The sequence below is a fragment of the Salvia miltiorrhiza genome, chromosome 1 (assembly GCF_028751815.1).
Source record: "Salvia miltiorrhiza cultivar Shanhuang (shh) chromosome 1, IMPLAD_Smil_shh, whole genome shotgun sequence".
NCBI lineage: Eukaryota > Viridiplantae > Streptophyta > Magnoliopsida > Lamiales > Lamiaceae > Salvia > Salvia miltiorrhiza.
The window spans coordinates 821300-832982 of record NC_080387.1 but is presented as its reverse complement, the minus strand read 5'-3'; the positions used below and the strand labels follow the sequence as shown (position 1 = coordinate 832982).

At 36.3% G+C, this 11683-nt stretch overlaps 2 protein-coding genes across 2 annotated transcripts; both read left to right on the top strand.

Annotated features, from left to right (window-relative positions):
* The first annotated feature begins 326 nt into the window (after positions 1 to 326).
* LOC131007199 (two-pore potassium channel 5) lies at positions 327 to 2051 on the top strand. Its single transcript, XM_057934354.1, has 2 exons — positions 327 to 1552; positions 1623 to 2051. Exons 1-2 carry the CDS (start codon positions 543 to 545, stop codon positions 1768 to 1770), a joined length of 1158 nt encoding a protein of 385 aa, XP_057790337.1. The 5' UTR covers positions 327 to 542; the 3' UTR covers positions 1771 to 2051.
* Positions 2052 to 8190: 6139 nt separating this feature from the next.
* On the top strand, positions 8191 to 9307 carry LOC131007198 (ABC transporter B family member 21-like). Its single transcript, XM_057934353.1, has 3 exons — positions 8191 to 8770; positions 8896 to 8949; positions 9068 to 9307. Exons 1-3 carry the CDS (start codon positions 8711 to 8713, stop codon positions 9239 to 9241), a joined length of 288 nt encoding a protein of 95 aa, XP_057790336.1. The 5' UTR covers positions 8191 to 8710; the 3' UTR covers positions 9242 to 9307.
* Positions 9308 to 11683: the final 2376 nt, after the last annotated feature.

Sequence of the window (11683 nt, the reverse complement as noted above, 5' to 3'; positions counted from 1 at the left end):
TTGTCATTTAACAATTTATCCATCATTTTCCCACAAAGAGAACATGTGTATAGGATAAATGAAGTATAGGATAAAAAAAAAATTCCATCAAAGAGAATATAAGATAACAAGAGTGAAAATGATAAAATTTTTCCACCTTTTCATTTCCATCCATTTTTCAGGATAATTTTACAACCAAAAAGAATTATATGATAGGAAGTTGATCAAGGGTTTTTTGGTACGTATCTCTCTCTGGTTTGAAAAAGAAGATAGTAGCTCACTCGGTTGGACGGGTCTAGAAACAATTATTGAAAAATATAAATTGGAATCGTCACATGCCACGCTTGGAGATCGTGTGTCAAAATACGATTTGATAGTAATATATACGGGAAATAGGCCCCATCTCTTCTCTTGTGTAGAATCAAATATACATTTGTTTGGATTTCCATAAAAATAAAATAAAAAATAAAAAAGGAGTTGTGCTGTAAATTGCAGCCCTTCCCTTTCCTTTCCTTTCGTTTCCTCATCTCTCATCTTAGCTGAAAAAAGACATCGATTGATGAATGGCAGCGGCGGAGCCCTTACTCATACCCGCTCCATCTCCACAACTCCGTGATTTCGTCATCAATCTCGCTTCTCCCCTTTCCCAATCCCAATCCTTGGACTCTACTAACCCTAGCTTTTACCAACAACACGATTACTGTAGCGGCGACGATGACGGAGCGGACCCTGCACCGCCGCCGTCCTCCTGTGGCCGCAAGAAGATGCAACGCAGTAAAACCGCCCCCGCGATGGCCGTGATGAAGGATTACCGCTCTCACCCCGCCGACGACTCCAATTTCCAATCCGATTCCCCTTCCCTAGTCCGCCAAGCCGCAATTTTGCTTCTCCTCTACCTCTTCCTGGGCATCGTCATCTACTCCTTCAACCGCGACCATTTCTCCGGCGTGGAGACGCACCCCGTCGTCGACGCGCTCTACTTCTCCATCGTCACTATGTGCACAATCGGCTACGGCGACATCGCCCCCACCACCTCCATCGCGAAGGTGTTTGCCTGCGTATTCGTGCTGGTTGGATTCGGATTCATCGACATTCTTCTCAGCGGAGTCGTGAATTACGTGTTGGACTTGCAGGAGAACATCATCCTGGCCGGAATCAAGTCGCCGGCGCAGGGGTTCTCGGCGAGGAATTACATAGTGGATGTGGCCAAGGGGCGGATGCGGATTCGATTGAAGGTCGGTTTGGCCCTGGGCGTGGTGGTGCTGTGCATCGGAATCGGGATTCTATTCCTGCATCTGGTGGAGCGGCTGGATTGGGTGGATTCCGTTTACCTATCGGTGATGTCGGTGACGACGGTGGGGTACGGGGACAAGGCGTTCAAGACGATAACGGGGAGACTATTCGCGTCGGTGTGGCTGCTGCTCTCGACGCTGGCGGTGGCGCGTGCGTTTCTGTATCTGGCGGAGGCGAGGGTGGACAAGAGGCACCGGAAGATTGCGAATTGGGCTCTGCATCGAGAAATCACGGTGGAGGACTTGTTCGCTGCTGACATCAACAATAATGGTTTCATTAGGTAACCTAATTTAATTCAATTAAATTAATTAATTTCTCAGTAACAGTAACAGACTAGTTGATGTTTGCAGTAAATCGGAATATGTGATCTACAAACTCAAAGAGATGGGGAAGATTAAGGAGAAGGATATAATGCAGATATGCGATCAGTTCAACAAGCTCGACCGCAATAACTCCGGCAAGATTACGCTTCCTCATCTGCTCCAGAATCCTTTATAGCATTTTCCAATTAATTAAACAAACTGCACTTGTTTCACACATCTAGCTAGGAATAGGATCATCACATCAATTCAGTCTCTATACAATTCGTTTATACACAACACATGCAAGTCTTGAGTTTCTCTTTTCTCACTTGCTAATATTGTTTGCCGCTGATAATTCATAACAGCATCAGCATACGTGGTGTTTGGTTAAGTTTGAAGTTCAAGAAAGAAACGGACATTTGTAAAATGATTGTTGTTTATAAGATTATGAAATAATAAGATGTGGTTAAGTTATAAGCCCAGCTTCGAAAATACAAGTTGAAGAAGCATGGAACAACTCTTCAAACAAACATTCAAAGATGTCATTAGATATGCAGCTCTAGCAAAAATACATACAAACAAACAACTAGTGTATGCCTTTTCTTACATGAAGGCGTTATGATTTCGATTATGTGTTAAGAGTTTATGATCCAAACAGCCTGATTCAATCCACTGCAAATCCTGCAAGAGAATCTGATAGTGTTTGTGGACGTCCTCCGCCGTCTTGCGGCCACCGAGCACAGCTGCCACCGCCTGCCACCGGAGCGGATGTTTCTGATCCACGGCGGCCAGAGCCACCTCAAACAGCTTGTTCTCCTCCCAACTCCATCCACACGCAGACGCAGAATCTACCATTACTGAACATCAAGTCTTAGTGTGAACTGCAGTCTGTTTCTTCTTTCAAAACAAAAGTCTACCACCAAATAACTACCAACAGTATAAAACAAGGTAGATAGCAACATATAGTTTACATAATTGGAAACTGCATCATAGCTAGTAATCAGAAAGGGGCAAAAAAAGGTGATGTTTGCTTCCAATGCTAAGACTGCATATTCTTTATGTTATCTTGTCAATTAAGATGCACAGCATCCGCCAATAATACATCGGTGGGTGAATTAAAACATTAATAATATCTTAATATAGACTCGCGGTACTCTTCCCTTTAAATGTGTACTAGTACATTCTCCCGTGCGATGCACGGGCCACGATATATTTATTTATTTTTAAAATTTTAATTTATATAAATATATTACTCCTTCCGTCTCACTCTAATAGGTTCGTTTTCCTTTTTGAGACGTCTCACTCCCATAGGCTCGTTTTTCATTTTCAGTAAAGAAATTGTACTTAATTGGTGTAAACCACGCCACTTACTCCTGAAAAGTAAGTTTCTTAATCTCCGTGCCCAAAAGAAGTGAGCCTATTGGAGTGAGACGAAGGGAGTATTATTTATGAGTTAAATTAATTAATAACAAAAAAAATTCTGTTAATTTAAATATTAGTATTTGATAATTTATCAACTTAATGAGTAGGAGTATAAGTATTAAATTTGATGAGTATTGTATAATAATTAAATTTACTGATTATAAAGCATATAATTTAAGTGAATCTCATTTTGAGCAAATAACACTAAAACTATCAATAACAATATTAATAGACGTCATATAATAATTTTGGGCTCTTAAAAGTACGAACTGCATTATTATTAAAAGTTCATATTTAAATAGCCCAAAAATAATTACAAAAATAGAAAAAATACGAATAATATAAAAACAAAATATAACAACAAATATGTTTATACAAACAAATAAATAATTTGTACATATTATTAAATAAATCTATATTACATTTTAAATTCTAATTTTAAGATAAATAACTATTTTTTTACAAATTCATATTGAAATTTCCTTCTCCTTAATTGCATTAAATTAAAATAATTATAATCAAACAATCATGTAAGTTTTTTTTGCAAGAAAAAAAAAAGACATTTAATTATTTTTTCACCAACAAACGAAAACAAAATAAAGTAACTCATCTTTTATAGTACTCCCTCCATCCCAAACGAAATGTCTTATTTCTTTTCGGCACGGAGATTAAGAAATGTGTATAAAGTAGATAAAGTGGGTTGGTGTAAATTATTTAAATATTAAGTATAGAGAGAGTGTGTATTGCCAAAAAAGGGAACATGACATTTCGTTTGGGACAGCCAAAAAAGGAAAACATGACATTTCGTTTGGGACGGAGGGAGTATTATATAAAGATGTATATACTTTATGTCAAATCTTATAAAAAAATATTATAATGATATTTTTCTATTTTTCTAATATTATAAATATCTGAAGAAAGAAAGAGAGTAAAATAAAATGGTTCAAATAAGTTCAAAGAAAGGAGAATATAAAATAGAACCTAAACCTTGCATATTAAAGATTATACATAACACAAACTTAACAAATTTTGGTATTTTTTTAAAACTTTAAAATTTATATAGTTCAAAATATTATCTACTCTATCTCAAATTTGAGATAGTTCTTTGATATTTGATTATTATTTTCTATAAAATTAAAATTAACAAATATTTTTATAATATCGTCTCAACGTTTGTTGATAATAGTGCATCATATTTTTTAATTAAAAGTTTTTATTTACATATTTTTATGTTATGTTTGATAAAGTAATCCAACAAATAAATTTGATGTTTTATTTGTTCTTTTTATCAAAAGAGAAGAGAACATGATAAATTGTGTGGAGAGAGATTAATATATAGATAATATAATAACGTGGAGTGAATAAGGAGAGAGGGGGAAAAAATGAAAGAATATAGAAAAAGAAAGAGGAGAGAGAAATATAATCACTTTAAAATTTTAAACTATAATAACTTGTTTATTTCAAATTCACATTTAATTTAATGATTTTTATATCAAATTAAAAATCTTGTCATGATCTTTAATTTAAGATACATGTCGAATATATTTTCATAAATTAAATTTAAAGATTTTTAGAAAATTATCTAAATATGAAAAATAGGTTAGAAGAGAGAAAAATTTGGAATTGAGAATAAATGGGTGAATGTATAAGAAAATGAGGAGAGAGAAAATGTGGGAAAAAATGATAGTAGATGAAGCGTAAGTTATCTCATATTTCTACATTTCTCTCTCCTCTCACCCCACTCTCTTTTAATTTCTAAACTTTTATCCTTAATTGACATTATAATTGCAAAAATGCCATTAAATTGGAGGGAAAAAAACTGGTGTTTTATATTATATATAGATGTGTATATACATATACTAATTGGGGCAAAAAATTATGAAAACACGTGGGTTTGTGTAAACAAAAAATTTATATTTAATTTGATAAAAATACAAAATTATTTACCATATCATATTTGATCTTTGATTCTTCTCTTCAAGTTGATTTTTTGATGATCTTTGAGTAGTCCTTGAGATTTGTTGGAGAAATATGCCTATGATATTTTTGGACTTGATCTTCGAGCTTTATGACATTGATGTTGAGGGCATTAGCCTTATTTTTTAATCAAACATTAGGTTTGACTTGAGTTTTACGGTTATAACGTTGATGCATAGGGCTTTGACCTTGTTTTTAGATCGAATGTTGTGCTTGGCTTGAGCTTTGGGTTGCTTCCACGAAAAACACCTTGAACCTCAATATACTGGAGAGAAATTCGTTGTTTAAAATTCTCCTCCAATTTTGAGTTTTTCAATTATGTTTTGGCATGTTTAGAAATGATATTGAGAATTGGGCTTTGGGCCTAAGCCAACACGATTATGGCCTAAGTGTCGCAGTCCGACACCTAGCCAATGATAGCGTAGACCAAGTATCGTACAACTAATAAAAGAAAAGGAAAAAAGAAATATAAAATGTCCAACTTCTAGCTGAAACATTTAATAATTATGACTCATATTCAAGGAAAAATCATACGCATGACAACATAACACTATCAAAGCATAGTTATATAGATAAAGTTTCAAAGGTTCAAGAGTGTGCCTTCCCTTAAGGGATCATACATGACTTAGACAAATTCAAACAAGTGCAATAAGAGGTATTTTCAGAGTATTGCAACAATACATACTACAAAAGTTTACATACATAACAGTGCATAGATAACGGTTTTTTTCAAAAACCGTTATGTATGAGCGCACTTTTAGGAATAGATAACGGTTTTGGAAAAATCTGTTATCTATGTAGTGTTGTCTATATGCATAGATAACGGTTTTTCAAAAATCGTTATGTTTTTGCGTTATCTATTAGTTGCATACATAACGGTATTAAAAAAACCGTTAAGCCACCGTTATCTATGACTATGACCATATTTTATAACGATTATTCATAACGTTAAAGAACCGTTATGTATAAGAGTTATTTACGACGGTTTTTGAACCGTTATCAGAGCGTCTATAAAAACAGTTATGTATAATTTTTTTTATTAATTTTTTAAAAATAATATTATATTATATTATATTATATTATATTAAAAATAACAAATAAATTATTTATCCTAAAATCTGAATTTATTCCTAAATATAGACTTTGAAAAATAAAAAAATCATAACATTTTTTTATTTTATCATTAAGTAACACTTATATAAAATCTAAATTAGAAATCTAAATACCAAAAATTGAATATTAAAAGTGAAAAAAAAGAAAAGAAAAAAGGAATAGATTTTATTTAGGAAATTTAGAAATTAACCCCCAAAACTACAAGTCCTAGTTTTTGTTCGTCTGTCTCTCGACTCTCTCTCTTCCCTCTCGACTCCGCCGCCGGCGCCGCTGCCCTGCGCCGGCCCGTCGCCGCCCACCCTCGCTGCTGCCTCGCGCCGCTGCCGCCCACCCTCGCTGCGTCTCATCTCCTCCCCAAATCTCTCTCTCTCTTCGCGATCTCTCCCTCTTTGAGAGATAGTCGCCGCCGCTGCCGAGGCAAGTTCTGGCCATAGAAGCGCGCCCCCCCTCTGTCCTCCACGGCCGCAGCAACGTCAGCCACCAAGCTCGTCGCACTTCCCTCGTCTCCCTCTTAATCTCCTCTCTCTCTCACTCAAATGCACGCAAACCACACCGCGCCTGAAATCCTAGATCTATAATCTACAGCCACCTCCCTGTCGATTCCCGTCGACCGCACGGCGGGAAGGCCGCCGCCTCCGAGCGCAGCCCAAAGCCCCCTCTTCTCTCCATACTCCGGCGACAACAGCGGCTCCCTGCCGCCGCCGTGCCCTAGCTTCAATTTTCGGCAGCGACACCGTCTGGCGAACGACCCTGTATACGTACGAGCTCGAGATTGAGTCGTGCCTCTGGAGCTCGACGTGAGCCGCGGTGGAGAAGGCTTGGGATGCTTTTGGGCGAATCGATTTTTTGATTGAAATGCCAGCATCAGAGGTAAAACCGAATTTCCTTCAGCAAAAATGTGATTCCGAAATTTCTTTTTTTTAATCTCTTTGTTATGCGCTGGATTTCTTTTAATTTTTTGTTTGGAAATTTGATGAGATTCGTTGCCAGGGTTAGATAATTTGAAGGAGAAGAGGCATTTCTTCTGCAAGAGAATGAAGAATTTGATGAATAAATGCAGCACTGATTGTGGGTACTGGAAATCAAGTGGCAAATGCAAGCAAATTATGGCTGCGTTCAACCAATGTTGTAGGTTACGTTATCAGGAAGCCCTGATTCTCTTGATGCAGAATCTAATTTCTTCATTTTAATTTCCAAGGGACATTCTTTTGTTACCCCAATTACTAGTATGCCTCCCGACTTATTCTCTTGATGCATTCATTAAGAAGGGTGATTTCATAGTTAGTGTAAACACAGGGAAGAAAGTCAAGGTAGGCTTATGAAGCAAAAGTTCATTTTTGGATGGCTATAATCTGATTCTGTATTGAATATTGCAATAGGTTCCTCGCTTGGTGCAGATGCATTTAAATGAAATGGAGGTTAGCGATTCTCTGATGCAGCTTGGGTGTTTTTAGTGGTGAATGAGATTTCTGCATTTCTTGGAAGAATGAATGTGTCTCTCAAAATGCATTTGATACAAAGGAATTATTACTTTCAATAAGAATTTAGTTGATTGACTGTCACTGCAATTTAGAATTTGTTAGATACTGATATTATATCTTTAGATTGGAGTATATTTTAATAAATGTACTAAATAGTGTGCTCCACAGGTTTTTTATTTTTATGTGATGACATGTTGCTACTGTGTAAATGTTATTGAAGGTGGAGGTTAGGTTTCTTATGTTTAGTTAATTGCTCTTAGTTTTGGGTTTTCATGGTTTCTTGATTTGTTTTGGTGTTGATGGTGTTGATTCATTTCCTTTATCTCCATTTGTGAAATCAATCGTATGCTACACGAGAGACAAGGGTGTCTTAGTTGGTAAAAGTAGATTGAACAAAAGTAGACTAAAACTTGTGATTCTAAATCTTGTTAACCCTTGGTTTGAATCGTTAAGCTACGAGTTGAGGTTGTCCGATGCCTTTGGCCGCACCCAGACCCATAACGTTGGTCTGTAGTGTTGTGACTGTAGTGTTGTGTCACAGACCTAAGCAGAGATTCGGTCAAGAAATTGCTCCGCAGTCCTTGTTGCTGTTCTTTTTTTCATTTCTTTTTTTAATTTTCAAAACTATAGTTGTTCTTCTCGTTTGTCGTCTATTTTTTTTTAAGAAAATTAACGTGTTGGAGATGATTGAATATTTATTGGAATCTGTTATGCTTCTTCAGCACTTCGCCGCAGCCGTTCATACATGATTCTTTTCCTTGGCAGTGAGATTTGTTTTTACGTGTATCGATCAGAATATCGATTTTCATACTCTATTAACATGAGATGGAAGTATCTGTAGTTATCAACTGAAATTTTATAGGAAAATTAGAAATTCACAAATGAAAATCTCAAAGGAAGAAAGGAGTTAGTGACTACGGTGTTCTCATGTTTGTGTTTGAAAGTTAGTGTCTATACTGTTTTAGTGTTTTCCTTTGTTTTACTTTGCATCAAAAGTCATGAATGTAGGTGTGTGATGATGTCTTTGTACTTTACAAGTATGGAAGTCACATTTTTGAGGTCAATAATTAAGGTAGTTGATGTTGTTATTTGATGCTATCTTTTTGTTCTCTTAGGCAATTGGGTTGTTAATAAGGATGGAAGATGTACCTCTTGAGAGACAATACGATTATCGCTTCACTGCCGACTCTCCTTTGCCAGCAGGTTAAAATTGGCATGAGTATTTTTTTTCTTTAAGTTGCAGTTGGGTTTTGTACGAGACTGTGTGGAGAAGGCTAGGGTATCTACCTTTTCTGGATCTTGACTATTGCAATTTTATGCTTTTGCAGGTTGAGGTGGCCTTCTTAAATGCGAAGCCTCAAAATCCTAATGCTCTTAGCAAGGTGATCATCGAAACACAAGTTTCTCGTGTCATAATGTTGATGAGTTAGTTTGTTTAGCCCATTTCTATTTTGTGACTGTAGTGTTGGTGCTTAAAAATAAATATATATATTTGTGCAGGTTGCCTCGTATACAGGGAAGAAGAGGGTTGTGAGTGAGTACAACAAGTCTTTAGACAATGCTTATAAGTCATCTGTGCACCAAGGGCTAGCCACAGAAATTGTTAGACAAATATTGCTTATAAGAATCTGGTGCTTATATGGTGGGAGAATTGTTAGACAGAAATTTATGTGATATTTATTATATTTGGATGATAATGTATGAATATTTTGGATGTTATATAATACTATATGTTATTGATGGCAATGTCATTTTGTTGTTTTAGAATTATTTATTTAATTTTTGAGATAAATAACAGGAAAATTTTAAAAAATATATTACAGTCATAAAAAGTGCAAAAAACCGTTATGTATTTCTATCAAAGATAACGGTTAAAATCGTTATAAAAAGTGCAAAAAATTGTTATAAAAAGTGCAAAAAATCGTTATGTATTTCTATCAAGGATAACGGTTAAAACCGTTATAAAAAGTGCAAAAATCTGTTAACTATGATTAAAAAAAAAAATTTCTAATACATAACGGAAAAATCTTAATACATAATGGTGAAAAACTGTTATGTATAACCTTTATAGATAACGGATGCATACTGTTATGTATGACGCATCGTACCGTTATTTATGCTACTAGACATCACGCCTCTCACAATCAGCTCCTGAATCGATCTTGGAAGGGAGTTGTTGTGCTCGTTCTCGCGCTTCCCACAGACGGCGCCACTTGTTGCGCAAGAATGTGGATCCGAAATCGAAAACCAAATATAAACTCACACACTCAAAGCAATATAAAGAACAGAGAAGGAATTACGTGGTTCGATCCTTGAAGGATCTACATCCACAAGACAAAGGAGAGTGTTTTATTACTGCAACGAACGAGCTTCGATTACAATCTTGAACCAGAAAAACTAAGCATGAATTTCTGGATCTAAAACCTAACACACAGACTGCGATGATGATGATGACTAAGCTAAAAGCTTATTAGTTATAACTAACTCCATCATGATATAATCTTGGCCGTTGATCAACTTGAATGGCTGAGATTAACCGAGCTTTACTTAATAACAAAATTGCTATTAAGCCCCTCCGCATACAAACTTTGACACGGATACCTTTCATCTCCATCAATTCTTCACTTTAAGCATTAATGCATGAGACAATGTAACTACAAATCTCCACCTTGTCTCTGCACTTCATGCTAAGCTGTAAAACCAAACTCCCAACTCCGATGCATCCCATACAAGGGACAAGCCAAACGGCTTCAGTTTCTGTGAATCACATTCACAAGCTTGAGACAGTACTCAAACTTCGCAGACGGTAAGGCTTTTGTCAACATGTCGGCAGCGTTATCCTCAGTCGACACCTTTTCCATTCGCACCTGACCTTTCTCGATGATATCCCGAATAAAATGCAGTCTAACGTCAATGTGTTTAGAGCGTTCATGAAAAGTTTGATGCTTAACTAAACACAAAGCACTTTGACTATCGCATCTTACCTCAACAGAATCCTGCTTAATACCAAAGTCTGATATAATACCCTTCAACCAAATGGCTTCTTTAACAGCTTCAGTGACTGCGATGTACTCTGCCTCTGTCGTTGAAAGAGCCACTACGTGTTGAAGTGAAGATTTCCAACTAACTGCAGATCCGAATAAGGTAAAAATATAACCTGACTGAGACCTCCGGTTGTCAATATTTGCTGCATAATCTGAGTCAGTAAATCCCACTAATGGAGGCTCTGAAACATCATCTTTCCTCTGAAATAGTATTCCCCTTTCTGAACTTCCCTTCAAATATCTGAGAACCTTCTTAAGTGCTTCCCAGTGATCTCTTCCCGGCTCTGACATGTATCTGCTAGTGACACTAACAGCATGAGCAATGTCGGGCCTTGTACACACCATCGTGTACATCAAACTGCCAACTAGATTAGAGTATGGAATAGCATCCATGGCCTTCCTCTCTTCCATTGAACTTGGCTTTTGATCATTGGACAGTTTGGTGTGTGTAGCTAATGGTACAACAGTTGCTTTTGACTCATGCATATTAAACTTCTTAAGAACCTTTTTGATATAATCAGACTGACACAACCACAATGTTCCAGCTGCTCTATCTCTCACAATATCCATACCAAGTATCCTCTTGGCTTCCCCTAAATCTTTCATCTCAAAAGAGTTACTAAGGTCACTTTTGATTCTTTTGATTTCAGTTTTATCATGACTTGCTATAAGCATGCCATCAACATACAATAACAGATAAGCAACAGATATCCCATTCTTCCTTTTAAAATACACACAACTATCATATTCAGATTTCATAAATCCCATTAACATCATATGCTCATCGAACTTTCTATACCATTGCCTAGAGCTTTGTTTCAAACCATACAATGACTTCTTCAGTAAACATACCTTATTCATTGATGATGGTTCCACAAAGCCTTCGGGCTGCACCATGTGTATGTTCTCATTTAACTCTCCATGTAAAAAGGCTGTTTTAACATCCATTTGCTCCAATTCAAGGTTGAACTGAGTTACAATACTAAGCAAGATTCTGATAGAAGTATGCTTAACTACTGGAGAGAAAACTTCAGTGTAATCTATACCCTCCTTTTGGGTAAAACCCCTTGCG